The following is a 24,578-nucleotide window of genomic DNA, read 5'->3' as shown; positions in this document are numbered from 1 at the left end:
AATGTGGCAATGTTTTACATGGCTATACATATATAACCTATATGAAATTACTCGCCTTCTCAATGAACAGGGAAAAGAGGGAGGGAGTATTTGAAATTCAAAATTTTAAAAAACAAATGATAAAAATAGTTTTTATGTGTAATTAGAAAAAATAAAATATTAAGAAAAACAAAAATAAAAGAATAACAAAATTAAATTAATAAAGCCGTCAACTGATTGGATTTTTTTTTTTAAAGAAGTTCAGAGTGACACCACTGGAAAGGAAATTCCTGATTCTGTTTATAACAGAACCTCCTTCCTGACATAGAAGGATGGGAGAGTTATATAATAAGATACAAAGACAGTCTGGTAGTTGCACACAGAGACCACCCAACTCTCAATTAACCATTAGTGTCAGTGGCATAAACAAAATTATTCTAAAGTGAGGACAAAGTGGAACACTATATTGAAAATCCATGCCACCAGCCAGACTTAATTTTATAGCAAAGCCATTAATTGAGTTTGAAAGATGCCCTGAATTCTCCCTATCTTTATATGATTATTCTCTTTAGTCAGAGAGGTCATGTGTGGTAGTCAACTAAACTCATATGAATCAATTGGCAAGACCCTAGTAAACATTAAAACAATCCAAATTACAACCCTCTAGGCAAGAGCTCTAAGAAGCTGCTCTGGGTGCTAATCAGAAACTGCAGTATAGCTTTATGTATTCTATCCATTAATTCCACCTCATTTGTCTATTTTGTATTCAAGAATTTCCACCTCTCTACCTTCCAACCAAGTAATATTACGTGATCCCATCACTGCTCTCCAATACAGTCAACAGAGAATAATCACATTAAAAGGCCCCTCTCTATTCCCTATTAATTTAAAATTCAAGTCTCCAAAAGAGTCCTCCAGATAAACAGAAATCAACTTGAAGGACTGAATGGAGGGGAGGAATCCAACAGAGACAAAGAAATAACCTCAAGGCAATAAAGACCTACCTGGTGTTTCTTCAGGTCCATGGCTCCAAAGTGCAGTAGGCATGCCCAGAAGAATGTGGTAAGGACCCAGCAAGAGGGTCCTCTTTCACATGTACAAGGCCAAGTGGCTACGTCACAGCCACATCACCTGAACAAAGGAGGCAGGGAGAAGGGGAAATCATATATCACAGATTTAGAATCATAATTTTGATGAATTACGAATTTTGAATTATAAATAATGAACTTTAAAGTTTTTTAGAACAAACTCTTCTGTTGTTCATTTGAGGAAAATGCAGCAGGGTAAGGTTAAATGACTTGGTCAGGGTCACAAAGGGTAGTGAATAGAAGAACTTGGTGACTCCTGACCATAAAGCCAACATACTTTCCACTACCCCTGACTGCTTCCATCTAGCTTGCTGTAATGGTAGCCAGTGAGTAATAAGATTAACCACTTATGTGTGTTCCCACATACCAGGATGGGAACAGAGAAGGCAGTGAGACTGACTGTTCCTGCTTAGCATAATGCCCACATTCCAGGATCTTTCCTAGCAATCTATCTAGAAGTAATCCTATAACAGTACAGTTTCTTGAAATAAGAAATGGGACTGACATCTCATGGAACAGGGGCTGATATCTGGAAGGGATATGAAAGATCAAGGAAAAGGAGAGGGTGGAATAAAGCTTAAGGGGTGGTCACATGATTGTTCTGCTGTCATCAGAAGCTGAACACGCAGTTATTTTTATATATTTAGATTCTGGCCAGCTACTCTCCTCTGAAGCCTCCATAATAATGCCTTCCATTGGCCGGGAAACATACAACACCACAACATCCTCTTCCCCCAGTTTGGTGCAATTTATCTGCATTCAGTAAGGACTTACCAGGCACAGGTTAGGGAGCTATAGGATAACCAATGACCCCAAAGCTTTTGCTGACCGATTTGAATACAACCACCTGGCAAAGGAGGTGGATATTATGCCAAAAAGAAGAGCACCCTCCACCCTCACTCCTAGATCTCTCTCTCTCTCTATTCAATTGGGCGCCAACAGCAGGAGGCCACATCAGGATGTGCTTGGCCTAAGTGAATGGGGTGGGGAAACAGGGCTTGACACCAAGTACCCTTAGTCTGAAGGGTTTCTGAGAGGTCTGGACATAGCTTTCTTTGCCATTCTTTCTCCAGCTCATTTTACAGATGAGGAAACAGAGACAGAGTGAAGTGACTTGCCCAAGGTCACATAGATAGTAAGTGTCCGAGATGGAATTTAAACTCGGGTTTTCCTGATTCCAGATCTGATGCTCTCTCTCCACTATACCGTCTCAGCTGCCCTAGCCGTCCTATGGCAGAGTGATGAAGAATTAACGGGACACCCTACCGACATGTTTGCCCCCGCAGCACACACAGCCCAGGAAACCATGCCCTGCAGGGATTTGGAGATCACCTCCTCCTGTCCAAACACCAGCTGCTCTTTCAGCCCATACACTGATGCAATCGCCTTTTGGTTTTGGTCTGGTTTTTCTTGTGAAGTCTCCTCGTGGTACCTCTCTGACCAGTCCTCAGCATTTATTTGCTGCTAAGATTAGGCGGCAGCAGAGCAATGGACTGCACAATGCCTGTCACCATCTAGATGTCACTGATCACACAGAGTTGGAGGGGAGGATGATGTATTATTGTCTTCAGGGATCAACGTGGGTTGAGGATTGAAGGGAGCAGAAAGTCCTCATTTCAATGAGTTCCTAGTGTTTGAGATGCCAGAGTTTACAAAGAATGATACTGCTTCTTAAAAGAGTCTTTCAACAGAAATAGAATGTGTACAAGATATTCCTTACCCATCTAATTCCAAACCAGCTCAGAACCAGATGCAGATACTAAGGCAGAGAAAGGAATATTTGTTATTTATGAAGGGGGTGATGCCCAGATGAACATGCCCCAAGGATACACTGAATGCTAATGGCAAATTCAGAAGGGGACCCAGGAATTCAGACTCAGTGTTGGACTCCCCCTGGGGAAAGCTGCCAATTGGAACAGCTACCTCTGGGGCTTAGCAGCGTCAGGGCCTCTTTAAAGAGGGGACAGCCAAAAAACCTCAGAGGAACTGGCTCACAAAGGAGCTGTCAAGAAACACAAAAGCCCTGTCCTGAGGACCCTAGCAGGGAGGCCTGAGGCTCGGAAGCAGCCAACTCCTCGGAAACTCTCATTCAGATTCCCGGTAGGCCAGCATCAGTGATGGAACAGTCCAGATCCATGGCCAGCTCTTTTCCAGCTCCACCCCCATTCTATTCCCACCTCCAAACAATACTCTGAAACCAGAGGTAACCCAAGAGGGCCATGGAGAGAAGAGAAACAATGAAATGGCTCTGGGGTGCAGTCATGTTTTTTTTTTTAGGCAGTCCAATGAAATGAGCTCCTGAGAGGCCAGATCTACTCCTCCACAGAACTGTTCTTCACACTCAGTTGGCCTTGAGGTATGTTTTCTGTGCCTAGTGCCAAGGTTCCCATATAGTAACCCAGGGTTTTTCAGAGGAGTCATCACAAAGAAGCCAAATGAAGACTGTTTCTGTAAATTCCTTCCACAATTATCCAATGAGGAATCCTAACGATTATAAAGCATTTATGCTGTCAACTAGGACCAGAGTAGTACAATAAAGATAAGATAATAACAGAGGATGTTTCTAAGAGATGATGTTCTTCCATCTTTTCATACGTTAGTCTACTAGACTAGACTTGAACTCAGGAGTTATTTTTAAAGGTTAAGGCTTTAAAGGCTAGTTCCACTCTTGAAGGAGAGACAGTTCTAAGGTCAGATGCTCTGGGAAGGTTTCATGAAGGAGATGGGACTTGGTACATGGAAAGGTATATAGGATTTATATCATGAGAAAGAAAAATTCAAGAAAAAGGAAAGGCATGCAAAGAAGTAAAGACAGGAATGCCCATGGTATACACGAAGACTATTTTAGAGTACAAGTTTTCCGTAGGGAGTAGAAAGGAAGGATAAAGAGTCCAAATTATGAATGACCTTAAAAGCCAAGGAGTATGAACTTTATTCTATAGGCAGAGGGGGATCCTTAACAAATGTTATAAGCAGAAGAAAAAGCGGTAAATCTTATCCAAGAAATGGAATCCCTGAAAACCAGAATAGACCAAATAGGAATCAATAACTTCAAGAAAACTAAGAAATATTAGAATAAAATTAAAAGACTGAAAAAGAAAAGAAAATGAAAGATGTTTAACATTAAAAACAAGGACCTAGGAAACAGGTTAAGGAAAATCATTAGGAATCATTTAGAATGTCTGAAAACAATTTTTTTTAAAAAGCCAACATGATTTTTCAATAAATCATATATGAAAATTGCCCAGATATATTTGAACTTAGAACCAAAAGGCAAAAGAAAGATAGAAAGAATCCTCTAATCACCCTTCCCTGAAAAGAGCCCTCAAAGAGAAAGTTTCCAAGATGCCACAGGCAAAATCCAAAACTCCCACATCAAAAAAGGAAAAAAAATACTACAAGCATTCAGAAAGGTGGGGTTCAAGAACCAAGGGACTAGTCAAGGTCATACAAGACCTGAAAACTTCTACTAAAAAACTGAGATCTTGGAATACAAAATAACAAAAGATAAAAGAATAGGCCCAGTAGCAGGAATAATTTGCCCTAAGAAGCTAAATATAATCCTACTGGGGGAAAATGGACCTTTAATGAAGCACAAGTCTTTCCAAGCACTCTCATGAAAAACCCAACCTGAATAGGAACTCTGAAATAGAAACACAGGAGTCAAGAGAGACTTAGGAAGGTGAATTTAAATCTGCAATTGGAAGAGATTAAATAATGATGAAAGACTAACATTCCAAGAAAAAGAGAAACAAATATCCATTCAGAATGTCATCAAAGGGTGCTGAGAAATTAAGTAAAACAAAGGACCTGTGGGTAGATTGGTTGTTAGAGGAATTTTAAAGTGAGATGAAGGGAAAAGATGTGTAAAAAGGAGAAAAGGGATGAAACTTACTCTGTTTCTCATAATGTAAACATAGAGGAAGTGGTGGAGGAATCAGATGGACCTTATTCTTACATGACACTGAAAAAAAAGAACACACATTCATTTACACGAATACACACAGAATTAGGTGTAGGAATATATTAAACTCAACAGAAAAAAAAGGGAGGGGGGGCAGTATGTAGAGAAATTAAGAGGAAAGACATCACCAGGGAGGGAAATCAAAATAAATTTTAGCTTTAAATACAAAAAAATGAAGTGGGTGGGGTGGGGATGAATAAGGAAAACTAGAAAATTGCAGAGCAAATTTTGGTATCTGAGTGTGATGAAATTATTAATGAACGCTAAGGAATAAGGAAAGAGATGATTTCTGAGAATCACGGGAAGACTTGTACAAATTGATGCATGGGGAAATAAGTAGAACAAGTATAGAATTTATCCAATAATAACATTGTAAAGGGAAACAATTTTGAAAAGTTCAAGAACTTAGATCCCCAGAGAGCCCACAATAAAACAGGTTTTACCTACCTTTGGACAGAGGTGATAGGGTTAAGATGCACAAGGAGACACAATGACATGGCCAGGGTACAGATTTGTTTTTCTTGACTAAGTTTATTTATTATAAAAGCTGTTTTTCCTTTCTTCTTGTTTTTAAAGGAGAGACAATTTAGAAGGAAGAATAATAGTGATCCTCACCCCAAAAAGGCAAGAAAAAGGAAAAATATTAATTTTTTAAATGCACATACAACAGAAGGAAGTCCAGAAGAAAGAACAAACAAGCAGGAGAACTGTAAGACAAATTGGCTGAATTTATCCATATATATACTTTTTAAAAAGTATATGATACTATGATTCTATGATATGATCTAAGTATATGATACTATGATATGATTCTATGGAATAGATTTAATTATTTCATTTACAATCCTCTCACATTCTACATTGTGGCATCTGTTAAAATCAGAATTTCTTAAAGGTCATGAAAAACATGAAAGGAAGGGGAAGATATTTCCTGTGGCTGCATATAATAACAGGATCATATGTTAGTCCTTCTGAAAGCAATCCAATGGAATAGACAGCTAAAAGGCTTCCCAAGAGATATTTAGGGTAAAAAGGAGTTGAATGATCCAGTTTTTAAAATTCCTTTTAACAAAATCTTACAGTGGGCACCATGGGTAGCCAGGAGACCTTGCATGGGCAGCTTCCAGTTCTGATTCAGCCAGAGCCTTCTCTCTCTGTACTTGGCAACAAACCCCTTGACCTTAGGGTCAGGGCCTCAACAGTAAAATCTATTTAAAGCAGTGCAGTTGGTGGAAAAAACACAAAACTTGGAGCCCTAAGTCCTGGGTTCAAGACTCAGCTCCAATATTTAATAGCTGAGACCAAGACAAGACATTCCATCTCTCTGAAACTCATTTTCTTCAACATGGATATAATATTTGGATTTTTGTAAAAAAACAAACAAACAACAATAACCAGATTTCTAAATGTGAGATAGTGTAATAACTGTATGACTTTCCATGATCTCTCTAGTATTTATTCTTCCTCTTTTCAACATCCTCCTTTAGGAAGGCTGATACCATTAACTCCACTTATAGAAGACAGTGAGCTTAAGTGGCCTGGACTACACCATTTGGCTCTTGCAGCAACCTCCTCCACTGGGCTGATTGATCCAAGGGTACTTCACCTTGAACAGACATCTGCACCTTGAGTAAAAACTCAAAAGTGACCTTTACCCTTGTCATGCCAGGTAACTGGTGCTGTTTACTACTGTCTTCAGTAGCCCTAATAAAAGCCAGTTTACCTTTAGAAGGAACTGATGGCAAAAAAAAAAAAAAAAAAACCTAAAAAAAACCTCCACCATCCACAATGGCTTCATTTTGAGGAAAAACACATTTCTGCTTCAATTACAGCTTATCCTGCTTAATGGAAAGATGACTGGCTGCTTTCGCCTTCTATTGTCCACCCCCAACAAGAATTGTAAAATTGGAAGCAAAATACACCCCTGGCAACAGCCTCATTCTTCCAGGGTACACTGCTGGACTCAAAACACTAGGTTAAATAAAGCCTCCAATTTGCAGAACCTTTACTTTAGTGTTCCCTTCTTTACCCACACAAATTCTTTCCTAAGTCGGCCTCTATGGAGGGGACAGTGGGGGAAATGCGGAATGCCACTTTCACTCATCATTAGCTAGGCAGGAGTTAAGCTTTCCAGAAGAATGATTCTCGGCACCCAGGGCTGGCACTCCTCAGCAACTGCTCAAAATAGAATTGTAAAGTGCTTTCTTCTTTGTCTCCTCCTATTGCTTGACCCTTGTTTTCTGGATCTGTATTCTCCCTTTACCCAAGTCCTCACAAGGAAGGACAGACTCAAACTCCATCAGTTCTTATTTATTCAAGAGTTGTAAGAGATTATGACCTGGGGACCACTTTACTCCTCATTAACACTTCTCAGTTTTCCTGCCCCTTGTTCTGGTAGAAGATTTAATGGGAAAATGAAAGTAGCCTAAATATATAGTAGTCTGAATAAATGTGATTTTTGGATTTGAGGTTCAAATACTGCCTCTTGACATATCCTGGCTGTATGGATGGCCATGGACAAATGACTTAAACTCTTAGTGTCCCCAGACAACTAAAACAATGAATTTCAAGTAGAGAGGGTTTCTTCATTGGGTGTTCCCCACAACACTAAAATCCTGAGCCAGGGCCAAAAAAAATACTCTCTCCATAAAGTAATATAATTCATTGCTAGAAGGAACACTGGAAATCATTGAGTTCAATAGTATCAACTGAAAAGAAAGGGGGGGGCCACTAAATAGTACATAAGGACCCTTGTAGGCCACATGTTGACTTAGCTTTTAAATGTAACATTACTTACATTTTATTATTGTTTATTTATTTTGTTAAATATTTCTCAACTACAATTTTAACCTGGTTTGGTCTTTACCTGGGAGTGTTGCCCCACATATGGCCATGGATCATCTTTCATTTAGTCCCATCTATTCATTTTATAAATGAAAAGACAGACCCAGATAAATAAAATAATGTTATATTTGTTCAGGGTCACACTGATAAAAATGGGCAGTAGCAGGATTCATACTCTCTTATCCAGAAAACATCCTCTCCATAATCAAGTATTAACCATAAAACACAGGTGATAGGTACTGAGCCAGGAGTCAGGAAAACCTGAGTTCAAATCTCCCTTCAGATAATTGCTAGCTCTATGACTTTCAGCAAGTTCATTTCTCTGATTAACTCAGAGATTTTCATTTATTCACAAAGAAGAATAAAACTTTTTAACACTTCACAGATTATTATGATAATCAGATAAACAGAAATTATCTCAAAAACCTTAGCATGATCCATAAAATATCAGACATTATTATTTCAATAGAATAGCATAGTATATGAGAGGATCAACATATCCCTACCTCTGCAACATCTCTTTAATCTGCCAGTCAATAAGCAAGCACTTATTAAAAACCTACTGTTTATTATGCGGAGTGAAATGAGCAGGACCAGGAGATCATTATATACTTCAACAACAATACTATATGATGACCAATTCTGATGGACGCAGCCCTCTTCAACAATGAGATGAACCAAATCAGTTCCAATAGAGCAGTAATGAATCAAAGCAGCTATACCCAAGGAAAGAACTCTGGGAAATGAGTATGAACCACTACATAGAATTCCCAATCTCTATTTTTGTCTGCCTGCATTTTTGATTTCCTTCACAGGCTAATTGTACACTATTTCAAAGTCTGATTCTTTTTGTACAGCAAAATAACTGTATTAATATGTATACATATATTGTATTTAACTTATACTTTAACATATTTAACATGTATTGGTTCTGCATCTGGGGGAGGGAGAGGGGAAAAATTGGAACAAAAGATCTTGAAAATGTCAATGCTGAAAAATTACCCATGCATATATCTTGTAAATAAAAAGCTATAATAAAAAAAAACAAACCTGCTGTTTATAGGGAACTAAGTACCAAGGTTACAAAAACAAAAAATGAAACAATCTCAGCTCTCAAGTTTAGTAATAAATACAAAATCAATATACACAGTAACTGAATACAAAGTAGATAGGGAGGGAAGTCACCAGGAGTTGGGAGCATCAGGAAGGCATACCATCACTTTCTACTTATATAGAGCCAATACCCTCATTCAGGCCCTCATGACCTCTAACTGGGACCCGTATCAAGCTTAATTGATCTATCTCTAATATCTCCACATTCCAATCAATCCTCCACCTTGCTGCTAAGGAGACTGTCCTAAGGAGCAGATCTGGCAACTCCAATGGACTTTAGGATTAAATTCCTTTAAAATCAAATATGAATTCCTCTTTTTGGCATTTAAAGCACTCTACAATCTGGCCCCCACCTACCTTTTAAACCTTATTACTCATTACTCTCCTTCAAGTGCTGTACTGTTACCCAAATTGGCCTTCTTATTGTTCCCCATACATGACACTTCTTCTCCACACGGGGACTGTCTGTCCCCTCCACTACTGGCACGTGCTCCTTCCTTCCCTTTCCATCCGTCCCACCCCCACAGCTGCTAGTGGCTCCCCTTCAAAAAAATAACCTTGTAATTATTTTGTAACATACAAAGAATCCTCTGAAATGGCCACATATATTCGAATTCACACTATTCAAAATTATAATTATGCAAAATATGGTAATTGGCTCCAACCCAATGGAAATATGCAGGGACAGCTTTGGGGGATTCATCATCTGTACTGATCAGGACCTAGCTACTCATATACATCTACACACACACACACACACACACACACGTGTGTATTCCTATTAACTTTTATTATCATCTACTGTCATCCATCAAATGGGCATGAAATAGCCATGATGGCAACTAGGACAAGAACCAACAGATTGTAAATGTGGTCTCTCCTGAAAGAATGTAAGCTCTATATGGACAAGGTCTATTGCAAAAGTGAAACATTTTAGCATTTTGCAAATGAAACTGAAGTACACAAATATAAAGAGACTTCTCAGGGGAATTATGTGAATTCCAGAAGAAAATTCAAAATTATCTTTGTATCCCCACCACCAGCATAGTGCCGTGGCATAAATAGGTACTTAATAAATTCTGACTTATTGGCTAGGTTCATGTCCTGATTCTGACATACTACAGGCAATTCTCATTTTATATAAATTCACATCAGAAAAATTCAATTTTACATAAATTATTCTGAAAGAATTAAAATTTCTTTAAAATTACAAAAAATAACGCAAAATTTCCTAACACAAAGCAGATGCTATTCTGCAACATGATAAGATGCTGCACAAATCAGGCAGCATAAATGGTAGTGGGAAACTAAGAAGCATCTTTTCAATCAATTCCCAAGTGTCTATAGACAGTGAGTGACACTGTGATACTGTGCTTTTCCCAATAGTACTATCCTTATATTTTCACCATGGCTGGTGGCAAATGTGCTCTTAAGGGGGAAAGCAAACCATCTCATAAGCATAAGTCAATAGACTTGGAAACAAAAATAATTTGAAAATATGAAAGAGGACAAAAATTGTCATTGAATATGAACAATCTTATGGCAGTGAATGTGAACATCATAGTGAAGGATGCTGCCTGGATAAAGGAGCAAGCAAAAGATAGTGTTTGCATGAAATCTATTTATCTATCAAAACAAAGAGAATGTTCCATTCTAGAAATGGAGAATATTAACTATGTGGATAGAAGATCAGACTAGGAAGAATATTCCTTTAAGCTTACTGACAATTTAAGCCAAGTCTCAAAGCCTCTTTGAAGATCTAAAGGAAAAGTACCCTGAAAGAACAGAGACATTTACAGCAAGCAGAATGATTTTAAAATCGCATAATTTAAAAATCATGCAGGATTTTATAATGTTGCAAGTGTCATGAGAAGCTGCTGGTGAAAAATTGAAGCAGCAGAGACATTTCCAGAGTTCCTGCAAAAAATAATAGATGAAGGTCCTTATTCTCAGTCTATTTTATCAAAGAATGCTATTTTGAATCTACATTTTGAGGGAGAAAAAAAAAAAACTATGCTGGAGCACAAAGCTTCTGCTTGGCGGGAATGCATGTAGAACTTGCAAATTAAAACGGGTTCCTGGGCACGACTCAGAAAATCCCAGAGCATTGAAAGAACACAGCTACACTACCTGTGAATTATAACACCATCTTTAAAGATTTTATTTATTTTAGATAATGCCCAGGTTACCCCTGTCTAGCTGGATAATTTTAATGAAAATGTAAATCATCCAATATTACCTCAATATACCACCTATGGATGAGGGAGTGATTGCCACATACTGCATTTGCCCAGGCAGTTGCAGCTTTGGATCGAAATAAGAAATTGACATTAAGAGGTTTCTGGAAGTCCTAATATTTATAATTCAATCTGGAATATTGCTAAGGCATGAAAAGATGTGACAGATACATGTATGAAGAGAGTTGGAAAAAATTAGGCCCACAGTTATCTTCATGGATTTAACAAAGATGAAAATTTTGAAGAAGTGAGTAACAAGATTTTAAAATTAGCACAAAAACTGGAGCTAGAAGTGGATGAGAATGATACTGTGAATGTAGAACTGATTGAAACTCTAGCTGCAAAGACTGTAGAAGAAAAGAGGAAGCTTAGGAACCGGAGATTGAAACAAAAAAGGTCCACAACAAAACAGTTGGCAGTAGCATTTCATCATTTGAGTGAATTTTTCCCTTGTATTGAAAAGCTGGATCCAAATACATCAAGATTTTTAAAAGTTCAAATACTAGTTGAAGAAAATATTACTTGATATTGTCAGGTACAAGGGGAAAAAAGAACCACTGTCCCAAACAGTTTTCTATAGTTAAAAAAAAAAAAAAAAAGTTGCTCGAACAACCACTGGTGAGAAAAGCTGAGTCTATTAAAGACAGACAAAATTGCCAGAATAAGTGGAATTAATCTTTTTTTTTTAATTGGTCAATCATAAGGGCTCTGAAAACTATCCATTCTTATTAAAAATTGCAATATAGACCTATCATATTATAGATATTACTAAAGAACAATTATGAACCACCTGGAAGATCCTTAAAGACCACAAACTAATTCTTTGAGAACCATTGTTCTAATGGAAAAATCCAAACATCTGGATTCTCTTCTAGATTGTTAACACATGAACTATAGTTCAATCTCATGTGCAAAATGCTAGAATATCTGTTTTCTTAGGAGTATCTGAGGGGCACCTTCAATTTAAATCTTTAAAAATGAATTTCCACAATAAAGGGATATAAGAACTGCCAGATAATCATTTTCTCATCAGGATAAAGAAATACCTACAGGGAAGGAAAATAAGTGTAGTGGTTTTTTTCTCTTCTGGAGAAGTCACATGGTAACTAGAGGGGAAGAAAGTGATAATAGAAGACTGACAAGATCAATAAAAAGTATGGGATAGTTAAGTCTGAATGAACTAGGCAAAGCAGTGGAAAAAGTGCTGGATTTAGAGTAAAATTTCCGCTCTGTTAGGTGGTGACGATACAGTGCTTTGCAAACTATAGCGAGCTATATAAATACCAGCTGTTGTTATTGATTACTTGTGTGATAATTGTATGACTTTGGGTACATTAAAAGCACTATAAGTTTCAGTTTCCTCATCAAAATAACAGAGATGGACTAGATGCTACTAAAAGGTCTTCGCTCTGAATCTAGAATGAGTAAGAAAAATTTTCTTCTACTCCTTGCCCCGGGAGCAGCCCTGGGAATGGCTGAACTGGAGAATTGCTCAAGTAGACTAACAACTGATTCCTTAGGACATTGTGGGGTAAAAATGGATGACCCATACATACATATGAACTATATAAAACGGTTTTTTAAAAAAGAACTTTTGATTTAAGTAGATGGGAGCTATTGTGTTCAATTTGTTGTCTAAGGAGAAGGTAAAAGAGTTACTGTTACTCCTGGTTGATTGGTTTGCTTGTTGCCCTTATCACTATGTTGAGTCCATTTACAATGTGTCAACTGGCTGATCAGACCAATCCCAGCTTGGAATGCCCTTCCACAGGTTGGGTACAAATAGTCCCTATGAACATTTGGACCGGATTCTCCACCTTTGCACATTTCGCATTTCCTCAGACCATTCAATTCTGCAGAGACTGTAGACACCATTACTCTTACCTTCTCAGCCAAGACAATATGAAGAACTCTCTTTCTCATTTCTGTCTCCAGATTTCCCTAACATGTAGGGGAAACGTGTAAAAACCTTCTGCAGGAAGCTTAATTTCCCTCGGAGATGATCCATCTCCAATTTATCTGGTATATAGTTTGTATAGTGGTTTGCATGTTTGCTCTCTCATTAGACTGTGAGCTTCTTGAAGGTAGGAATTTTTTTGGGGGGGAAGAGGGGCCTTCTTTGTATCTGCAAAGCTTAGTACAGGGCCCTCCACGAAGGTAATAAGCTCTTACTAAATTAATGGTCATTGACCAAACTTTGGAACTGCAGCTACAGCAAACTAAAGTTTAAGAAAGAGGTTCAGGGAACAAAGCTGAGCAGCTGAGCCGCTCCCGGGGAAACAAAGCAGGTGTAGGAGCTTTTGGGGGGTGGGAGGGTGGGGCTGGGCACTAGAGCTGAAGTTCTGCTCCCAGGCAACAGCTGAGCGGAGGGAGGCGGGAGAGGGCAGAAGGAGAAGGGGGAGTGGACCGAGATGTGGCTTGGCCTTGGGACTCCCCCGGGGACTATAAATATATATATTACAACATCAGAGCTGAAAAGCTCAGGGTCAGAGCCCAAGCATGGCAAACCTGAGGCCCTGGGCCAGGGATCCCACCAGGGCCCACACTCTGTATACGTGTGGGGGCTGGGGGTGAGGAGCTTTCCTGGACAGCTGGACCCCACCAGAAGGGAAGCCTGGGGCAGGGGCCCTAAGGGAAGAGAATAATTAAGGAGAAGGGAAGGAGGAGAGGGGCAGTGACCAGCCCCTTCCATTCATTCCAAATCTGCCCCGGGACGACCTCCAGGAGAGGCCCATTTTCTCAAGTGCAGACCCCAGACTCGCCTGGTCTTGGCCAGGACGCCAGAGGAGGAGGGAGGTAGAGAGGGGTCAGCCCTGAACCAGACTGCTCCTCCCCACGGGCCGGTCCCTGGCCTTCTTGTACTTACCAGGCCCTCGGGGGTCCTGTCCTCCTCTCGCCAGAGTCCTCGTCCCTCCCTCCCCTGTTCCCCCCCCCACTTTACTTCACCTCCCCTCCACCAAAGGCCGCCGCCATCTACATTCCTGGCAATACTAAAAGGGAAACCCTTCCTCCTCCCCTTCCCGATTACGGAGATGCCGGGGGACCGAGAAGCGTTCCCTGATTCTATTGGTCAAGGGCTAGTGTGGCGGCAGTTTCTCAAGATCTTATTGGTTCTAGGGTAAGAAGGGCTGAAGTTACATCCGCCCTTCGAGGCCGGGGTAGGGACAGACCTCTGGGTATGAAGTGACACCTGAGGGAGAAAGGGAAGAAGGGAGGGAGAGAGAGAAAAGAGCCTTCCTGGCTCGGGACTGGCTCCCCGCCCACGCCTAGGCGCGGGGTGCTGGGCACTGGAGCTGCTTAGCCCCAGGGTCGAGAAGGACAGCCTGCCCCTCTTTTCTGGGAGAGAAAACAGACGTTTCCTTGCACCGAGAAACCCAAGGCGGCAATCAATAGCTTAGCACTTCCCCTTCCCCGCACCCTATTATCTGTTCAATTGAGCCAACGTCCATTGTACCAGGTTCAGCTCTGAAGGATGCTCTAGCTCCAGCCCTGGAGATGCAACTGTGTGAAGCTCTGCTCTCGGAAATACCAAAAAGCCAAATGGTACCTGCCTTCGGAGGGCTTACATTTCCCTAGGATATACAAAATATGGGTCTATACGTTAAATGCAAGATCATTCGAAGAGGGCGAATGCACCAACAAGGCGGGGAGGGGAGGGACAGAACCAAGAAAGGCTGTAGTACCATAGGAAGGGACATAGGAGCTGAACCTTGAAGGAAGCTAGTCATCCGGGCACTGGACGGACATGGAATGCTGTTTGGATCTGCAGAACGTGGCAGAAATCTTTCCCCAATTTTTCCTCTCACCTCCTAGCCCCTCCTAAGTTTCGTCCTTCCTGCCTGGGATAACGGGAAGCTCAGATCACCGAACCGGGACCGTCCATCCCTCCTCCCCCATATACAGACGTTTCCTCCAATGAATGAATAAGCGTTTAGGTGCCTACTGCGTGTCAGGCATTTTGCTGGGCGCGGTGCACTCGTACAACAATGATAAAAAGTACGAGCCCTCGGCTCTGAAAGGAGCTTCAGCACAAGTAGGGAGTGTGGGCGGGAAGGGCTTTGGGGAGGGAGAATCACAGCATTATGAGTGGGACTAGAGAACAGATGATTCTGAGGTTCTTTCAAGCAGTCATGGTAGCAGTGACTTAATTACTATTCCCTAGGGCAAGAGCAAGAGAAGCAGGGCTGGGTTTGGGGGGAAAGTAGGAGTTAGGCCACAGAGCAAGATGGCCTCCAAACGGGATGGATGCTTGTATGGGAGGTGAAGGATGAACTAGGACGCCACAGATCTCTGGTAAATTTTCATCCCCTCACTCTTGGTACAATGCCAAACCTGAATGGATTATCTCATCCTTTGGAGGGGAAAGTGGGGCAGGTCCTCTCTCACTTAAATCCAAGGCATCTGTATGGTTTTCTTCAAGAAGAAGGACAGTAACAAGCCTGTCCTTTGAGTTGCAATTCCTGGTGGAGCAACAGCAGAGTAGATGGTACCTGCACTGGGCAGACTCATACTAATGACGATCACACTATCTCATTTATTTATGTAGCAGTTAAAAGATTTATACAGTACTTTCCTCAACATCCACTAAACAGACTATCTTTACACTTTCTTCAACATCCTCAAGTTTAACATAATACCTCGTTGTTATTCAGTCATTTTGTTCTTGTCTGTTTCTTCATGATCCCATTTAGGATTTTCTTGGCAAAGATACTGCAGTAGGTGCTTAATACATCTTTATTAATTGACTTAATGACTATCCTATTTGGTCCCAAGTAGCAGAATCTCATGCCTGGACAATGCAGTTTTCTCTTTCAGCAAAAAAAAATCCAAGTTGTTAGGGGAATTATCTGGCTAGTAAAATAATACTGTCAGTTTCTAAGGACCCAGATATATTTATACAGAGTTGTGGTTTCATGTTCAATCCTAATTTTTAACTCTATAGAAATATTCATTTTATCTGGCATCTAAGTTCAGAATGTATTTTTTTTTTAAAGAAAGATAATCAGTTTCTTTGTGGATATGGTGAGTTTGAGGTGCTGGTGGGACATCCAGATGGAGATATCCAACAGACAGTTGGAGATGGAATACAGGAGAGATATATAATGCTGGAAATAATTTGTATAAAGGTTATTACCCATTTTAGTACTGCTTCATTTAGAATCACTGCAATACTTGCCCTCAAACTGCTCATATTGCCAATCCCCACTCTTAATCAGTTTCACTGCATATTTTCCTTGCTACTTCTCTTGAACTATAGAATACTGCCGGAAAAAGCCCTAAAACCACACAGCCTGGATCCTCTACAGAGTAATGATCTCTAACCTCACTGCACTCGGACATCCATTTATTTGTGTCTCATTGGTTTTCTAATGTACTCTCCATGATACCAGGTCTCAACCTTCCTTCTAAAGCCTCTAATCCTCTTTACTCTTTTTCATGTGACCTTGCTTACTAATTCACTGAGAAGATCAAGGTTAACTATCTTCCTTTTCATTTCAAAATGTCTCTGAGTCTATGCCAATCATCTAAGCTCTGAGGAAAAGATGTCCTTTCTCCTTTTTCAAGGTTAATTTAATCCATCCCTTTGAACCTCCTCTAGGAGACCTAGCTTCCTTCATTATGAAGTTTAAAGATCTTAGCTTAAAAAAGACTGAGGTCTCCCACTGCATCTAGGACCATCTCTAGTTGTCCTGCTCTCTATCTGGCCACTGGACCCAGATGGCTCTGGAGGGAAAAGTGAGACAGGTGACCTTGCCCAGCCCTCCCTAACTTACATCCAATTCACTTGCATATCATGGCATCATCTCCCTGATGTCACAGTCCTCTCCAAGAATGAATGACAAACAACTTCTTATCCTCTTCAGTCCCTTTCCACTGGATCCTTTCTTCATGCTTGTAAAATATCAGAGGTCTCTCCTATCGTGAAAAATGACTTTATGTGACTCAGCTTCCCCTATTTCTTGCCTTCATTTCACTGCTAGTGGTTTCCATTTCATCATCACCTACTCCAGAAACTCCTCTAATCTGGTTCTTATCCCCAATAATCTATCAAAAATGTACTCTTAAAGTTCACCAGTCATCTAAACATCAAAACCAGTGGCCTTATCTAAGGCCTCATTTCCTTGACATCTATGTAGCATATGACATTCCCTATCAATGTTCCCCTCTTGACATTGTCTCTTTATAACATTACAGTGACAGTTTCTTCCACTATGTGTGCCCTTGGAAGGTATCCCAGGTGACATTTGGAGTGCTGCAGTTGCAATAGCAGCAATTTCATTTGCTATTTGACACTATCTCGTCGTTTGCCTTTGCCTTCTGAAAACCTACAGTAATACATAAGGTGTCATTTTACCACTAAGCAGCAAGAGAATGAAGTTTATAATTTCACCAGGTAGCTCACACAGGATTATACTAACACAATGGTCCCATCAACATCCCTTGATGCACATATTAAATATTCTTTCTGTGTCCATGTCCTATAAATCAACAAGCCACCTGATAGGAAACCGCTTCTGAACAAATCTGAATTATAAAAATAAAAAAAAACCTCTAGTTGTAGGTTTTACTCTCTCTGGGAAATTCCTATTTCTATTTTGGTGTTTTATATTAAATTTACATAGGTGATCAACTTTTCTTTGGCCAAATGGTTGATTTAGAATAGCAAAGTTGTAAAGAAATTATCATGTTCTCTTGTCATGGAGGAGTGTTCCATCCAATTATACTCCCAAACATCCTGCTTCACCCAAAGATCATGGAAAGGAAATGGTAAATGGGGGAGGAGCAATGCTGTTGCAGAGTGCCCAGGTCTAAATCCTGAACCCAAATAGTGAAAGCAGAAACAACAGGGAATGCTTAGCGCTAGAACAATCTCCCTGCCTTCCCGCCAAATGACTGAGATTTCATATGCAGTCCCACACACCCTTCTACGATGGCTTGTTTTAGCTCCAAGTTCTCTGACTCTGAAACAATAATTTTTTGGGTGTGTTCCAGTTTTCCCTCCTGCTCCTAGTCTGAAGGGGAAAAGAGCAAGAACCAGCAATCTCTCTCTTTACTTCACCATGTTGCAACAGCATCAATCAAATACCATCAGTATAGAGAAGAAAAAGAAAAAAAAAGAAGTCTGTATCTCAAATTTATTAATATGAGAGAAAGGAAAAAAGAATCCTATACTGTTGGTTTATTGACTTCTGAGTTCTGACTTCACATGTGGCTTGAGCCAGAGCAATTATCCACTCCCCTGGTATTCCACAAGTGTGGGTGGGGAAAGTCAGTCCAGAGTCTTTCCATGATGGAGAGAAGAAAGGAAAGAAAGACTTCAGAAATGCTCCATGCAGTCCCTCCCTCTGTTCCTAGCTGCCTTGTCTCTCCTTGGAATATATGACAGTCTGGAAGAAATAAATGAGTCTCCTATGTACTATGGATTTCTGTGGACACTATATTGACTATAACAGTAAAAACTCTTTCAGACTACTCTTTCTTCTGCTCTAAATCTACTTCCTCTATTTCATTAATAAAAGCATACGCTAAAGTTCAGTTTTCTGATCTTCTCTCTATATGCTCTATTTTAGAGCTCTGATCTCTCAGCTTCAATTACTGTACTAACTCAATGAAATTTACTGCTAAATCATAGAAGTCAGCCTTGACCATTTCCAAACTATTCTTGCTTTTATCAATTTTCATCACTTTGCCCCAAAACCTTATGTAGTTGGGCTATGAAAGAAATCTTGTTTCCTCACTTTTAGGATAATCTAAGGATGTGTTTGTTAATACAATTTCAAAATATTGAATATCTTAATTAATCAACTAAGCTCAGAGCTCTATTAGTTCATTAAATATTAAATATTGAATAAATTGAAGAAACTTTATTTTCCAATAATAGTTACTCATGTGTATTTATATCTTAAACCCCTTAATTTCCTAGGATATATAAATATATGTATAAGAACTCTTGCTTCAGGACCAGGAGATCATTATATACTTCAACAACAATACTATATGATTACCAGTTCTGATGGACCTGGCCATCCTCAGCAATGAGATCAACCAAATCATTTCCAATGGAGCAGTAATGAACTGAACCAGCTATGCCCAGAGAAAGAACTCTGGGTGATGACTAAAAACCATTACATTGAATTCCCAATCCCTATATTTATGCCCACCTGCATTTTTGATTTCCTTCACAAGCTAATTGTACAATATTTCAGAGTCTGATTCTTTTTGTACAGCAAAATAATGGTTTGGTCATGTATATTTATTGTGTATCTCATTTATATTTTAATATATTTAACATCTACTGGTCATCCTGCCATCTGGGGGAGGGCGTGGGGAAAAGAGGGGAAGAATTGGAACAACAGGTTTGGCAATTGTTAATGCTGTAAAGTTACCCATGCATATAACCTGTAAATAAAAGGCTATTAAATTAAAAAAAAAAAAAAAAAAAAAAAACTCTTGCTTCACTCTCTCAGAAGCTATAGCTCTTCCTCATGTTTCTAGCAGTACTACTGAGAGATTGGAGTGTATCTCCTCTACTGCTACTAGATCAAGTCCTCATTCTGATGTGGTCACCCCACTGCTAGCCCTTGTTCTATTTAACCACTTAATCTTGGCTTTTACCAAGTGATATTTACTTTGAACAGAGAACAAAAACAGAACTAAAACATTTCCACCCCCACTTCCCAATATTTTGGGAACATAAACTCCCTTATGCTTCCTCAGTTCTTGGGAAGAGTGGACTCAGACCCAAGTAGTTTCTACATAGCTTTGGTCCCATCAAGTTTATGTCCAAACCCATACTGTTAGATAAGTCCAGTCTCAATTACCACTGGGCTGGATCCCATAGATCATTCTTTGCTGTTCCTCAGAGCCTCAAAGCTGGATAAGTTGGCTGAAAACGGAGTATACATTCCATTTTTTAATCTCCTGACATCTTTCAAAACTCACAGGGCCATAACCTCCAATCTCCTTTATCTATAAAAAGTAAACAAACAAAACAAGCAAACAAACAAAAAAAGCCAAACAAAATTAAAAAAAAAAAAAAAACACAGAGGCAAAGGACCAAGTCCATATTCATGGATCACATGTTAATTGGACAAGACCCAAGTCTTCTCCCCTTATAGCACTGTCTATCTTCTCTCACTGAAGTGCTACCAAGCAGTGAGAAGATAGAGTGAAAGGGAGAAATAATTTCTGGTAGATTAGGATTTTTTCAATGAACCCCAGTTCTAGCTACACACCCTCACCCACTCAAAGAGACTCCTTTTCACTACATAGAGAACTAAAGGTAGTTATGGAATATCTGCACCTGTTACAAAGTCCATAAGAGATGATTGCATCAGATGAACACACTGCAGATTCATAAGGTCTATACTAACTCCCTTTTATAGGTAGGGAGAGAAAAAGATACTTTATAAGGAGAGGGGAGGAGAGGGGAAGGAGGAAAGGAGCGAAGGAAAGAAGGAGGTAGGGAGAGAGTGTGAGAGACAGAGAGACAGAGACAGAGACAGACAGAGACAGATAGACAACCTTAGGCCACAGGCCTAGAAAGAGAAATGCTTCCAAATATGAGGGATTCTTAGAAACTGGTAAAACAGGAAATTATCATGCTAGGTCCATTTTGTTGTTAAATAGTTTTTCCATAGTCTCCAACTTTTCATGACTCCATTTGTGATTTTCTTAGCAGAAGTACTGAAGTAATTTGTCATTTCCCTCTCTAGTTCATTGTAGTGATAAGAAAAATGAGGCAAACAGGATTAAGTGACTTGCCCAGGATTGTGTAGTAAATATCTAAGGCTGGATTTGAACTGAGGAAGATGAGCCTTTCTAATTCTGGATCCAAGGCTCTATGCATTGTGCTCTATGCAGCTGCCCATTAGATCCATTGAAGCACCCTAATATCCATTGATGGTTTGTGAGAATGTCAAGAACAACCTTCTGGTTTTATTCTGGAACGGCTGTATTTTGTGAATAGACATCATGGATTTTTAGGAGTTGGCACTTTTATGGACACTTTTGGTAACCTTTATGTTGGATCTGATAAGAGCCCTCCACCCCAGCCAGCTGATTGGAAGAGAGGTGTTACTTTGCTGATTAGTGGGAGAAAGGTTGGGAAACTACTGGAAGCTCATTAGAAGGTAGGTGAATTCTGTGTAAATAATCATCTAGGCTTATTGCTCTCTAGTGCCATCTTTGGTTTAAAAAAAGAAATAGCAAGAAATTAAATAGGGAATTCTGCATTATCTTAATCTTCTCCAAAACAATTCTCACAGTAAAGTACATCTAACTAATAGCAAAACAGATGCATAGCTTTTATTTTTCTCTTTTTCTTTCTCTCAAGTCACAAAGAGCAGTAGAGGTCAACAAAACAACCTGAGAAGCTTCTTTTTTCAACTTACTTATCTAGTTCTTCTGTCTATATCTCTACCTATCTATAGCTCCTTGGCAAAGATTCTCCTATCTTTTCTTTCTAGCACTCTTTGTCTAAAATCAGGTTTCTGGTGGTCTTTCTTTATTCATCTTTACCTTATGAAATAAAATTCAAGAAATTAACTTTTCAATGAGATATGAATGTAATAGTTCTTATATAATCCTCCCAAAGATCCTAAACAAGTTATTATTATTTTTGCTGAGACAATTGGGGTTAAGTGACTTGCCCAGTGGGGTCATACAGCTACAGCTAGGGAGTGCTAAGTGTCTGAGATCAGATTTGAACTCAGGTCCTCCTGACTTCAGGGCTAGTGCTCTATCCACCATGCCACAAGTTAGTTTTAAAATTCTAAAAAATCACATGCAAATGAATTGGTGAATCAGAATGCCCTGAAACCATCCTTACATTAATCACTACTTTGCCTTCTCTACATTTATCTAGGGTCAATTTCCTATCTTCTCCTTAAACAGTCTGTTTCTCAAACAATTTATTTGAGAAGCTGTGTTTCTTTTCAACTGTTTTTACTAGTTTTTTTAAAGTATAATTTTATGTTTTGGTCATGTATACTTATTATGTATCTAAGTTATATTTTAATATATTTAACATCTACTGGTCATCCTGCCATTTAGGGGAGGGGGTGGGGGGGTAAGAGGTGAAAAATTGGAACAAGAGGTTTGGCAATTGTTAATGCTGTAAAGTTACCCATGTATATATCCTGTAAATAAAAGGCTATTAAATTAAACTAAAAAAAAAAATAAAGTATAATTTTAAAATATTTCTTCAGTAACCAAACTATTCACATAAAAAGGAAGCAGTATCTTAAATTGGTATAGCATTTCTTTGCTCAACTCTGCCTCTTGCCATTGTTTCCTTTGTACAGAGCCTACAATATTTGGAATTTAAATCCTTCAGCATCACTTCTTTGCTTCTTGGCTTGTATTACTTCTCCTGGTCCTTTAATAATTATCTCCCCTTACTGGAAGTCACCTACTGCCAGTTGAGGCAAAGAAAATAAAAATGAAAAAACTTCAGATATGCAGCTCTCATGGTATCTGGAATGGAAGCCCTCCCTCCCCCAAGTTCTAAGCAATATTTCCAACATGATTAAAGCACAGATTTTTGGGTATAGACAGACAGACAGATTTGTTGTTCAGTGGTTTAGTCACTTTTTGAAATCCTGTGGATATCACATCAATATGGAAAGCCCATCAATGCTGTCCATGGGATTTTCTTGGCAAAAATACTGGAATGGTTTGCCATTTCCTTCTCAGTGGATTAAGGCAAACATTTTGGTTAAGTGAGTTGCCAAGGGCTAGTAAGCTGAATTTTAACTCTGAAGTTCCTGGCTCTAGACCCAATATTCTATTCACTGAGCTATCTAACTGCTGCACACACACACACACACACACACACACACACAAACACACACACACACACACGTTGTGTATGTGGGTATATATATGCACACCATCTTTTAATATCATCAAAACTTTATTGTTATGTAACCTTCAGTACAGAGCATCTAGCCTGTATGTATGCAGAATTCATAGCTGGCTAGTGCTTCTACCCACCTCTAACATTGCACCATCCAATTTGGCATTGTCAAAATATGCCACTTGATTGTTTTCACCCCACACTTGGAATTTTGTTCCATACACACAGACTTTGAACTTTTCAATGACATCCCACTTCAAAGCCAAGAACTACAGTTTGTGAATGGAGTATTGAATCTCATTGTTGGTCAGTCTTTTGCTAGTGAATGTAATTGGTTTCTGGTTACCACCACTGTCTTTGAGCCAGACAACTTCCCCACTTCCAAGCTGGAATCTGTGTGTGGGACAAAAGACTTGCTTGGATCTATATAGGTCGACACTGACACATGTTGAGACAGTTATCCAAGTCATTGAAAACTTTGTGTTTCAGAGAAATTTGGCATTTGTTCTCCCTTCTCCTTTTGAGGCTCTTCAATCGAGTCCCAACACAAAAGATTTTCAATGGGTTAGTAACAAAATCACTACTCTTAACAAATTTGCAATGATAACCACTGAATTCTAGGTGTGCTGGTTCTTGAAGATTCGGTGGATGTGACCAATTCAGAAGCACTTCTCTATTCTCAAGGTCAGTACTCCCACTTTATAAGACTCATAATATATGAGTGAGTCATGTATCTAAAAGAAACTTTACAAAACCGGCACTTGTCAAATGACAGTTTCAAAACAAAATTCTCTTTTAAAAATTAATTTTTAATTTTATTTTTTATTGAATTTTTTATTATCAAAACATATGCAAGGAGAGTTTTTCAATACTGACCCTTGAAAAACCTTGTGTTCCCATTTTCCCCCTTCTCCTCACCCCTTCCCCTAGATGGCATGTAATCCAATATATGTTAAACATGCTAAAAATATATATGTTAAATCCAATTGGGCATACATATTCATACAATTATCTTGCTGCACAAGAAAAATCAGATTAAAAAGTTTTTAAAATGAGATAGAAAATAAAATTCAAGCAACCCACAATAAAAAGAATAAAAATGCTATGTTGTAATTCACTCTCAGTTCCCACAGTCCTCTTTATGGGTATAGATGGTTCTCTCCATCACAGTTCTGTTGGAACTGTCCTGAATCATCTCATTGTTGAGAAAAGCCCCGTTCATCAGAATTGATCATTGTATAATCTTATTGTTGCCGTATATAATGATTTCCTGGTTCTGCTCATTTCACTCAGCATCAGTTCATATAAGTCTCTCAAGGCCTCTCTGAAATCTGCTTGTCGTTTCTACAGAACAATAATATTCCATAACATTCATATACCACAATTTATTCAGCCACTCTCCAATTGATGGGCATCCACACAGTTTTCAGTTTCTGGCCACTACAAAAAGGGCTGCCACAAACATTCTTGCACAAACAGGTCCCTTTCCTTCC

General features: G+C 39.2%; 1 protein-coding gene across 2 annotated transcripts in view; it reads right to left on the bottom strand.

Annotated features, from left to right (window-relative positions):
• The window catches only part of TMEM94 (transmembrane protein 94), a 45,752-nt gene extending 31,566 nt beyond the window's left edge, over positions 1-14,186 (bottom strand). The window contains exons 1-3 of one of the 2 annotated variants that reach the window (XM_023502560.2): positions 14,092-14,139; positions 4,963-5,031; positions 984-1,110 (exon numbers count right to left, since the gene is read on the bottom strand). In XM_023502560.2, coding sequence (XP_023358328.1) covers positions 984-1,004 — 21 coding nt within the window. In that variant the 5' untranslated portion in view covers positions 1,005-1,110; positions 4,963-5,031; positions 14,092-14,139. Of the gene's footprint in view, positions 1-983; positions 1,111-4,962; positions 5,032-14,091 lie in introns of both variants that reach the window. The other variant, XM_003768469.4, reaches the window with a different exon arrangement.
• Between the last annotated feature and the right edge of the window lie 10,392 nt (positions 14,187-24,578).

The sequence above is a fragment of the Sarcophilus harrisii genome, chromosome 4 (genome assembly GCF_902635505.1).
Source record: "Sarcophilus harrisii chromosome 4, mSarHar1.11, whole genome shotgun sequence".
NCBI lineage: Eukaryota > Metazoa > Chordata > Mammalia > Dasyuromorphia > Dasyuridae > Sarcophilus > Sarcophilus harrisii.
Note: the sequence above shows the minus strand (reverse complement) of the source record. Positions and strands in the feature narration are given on the sequence as shown.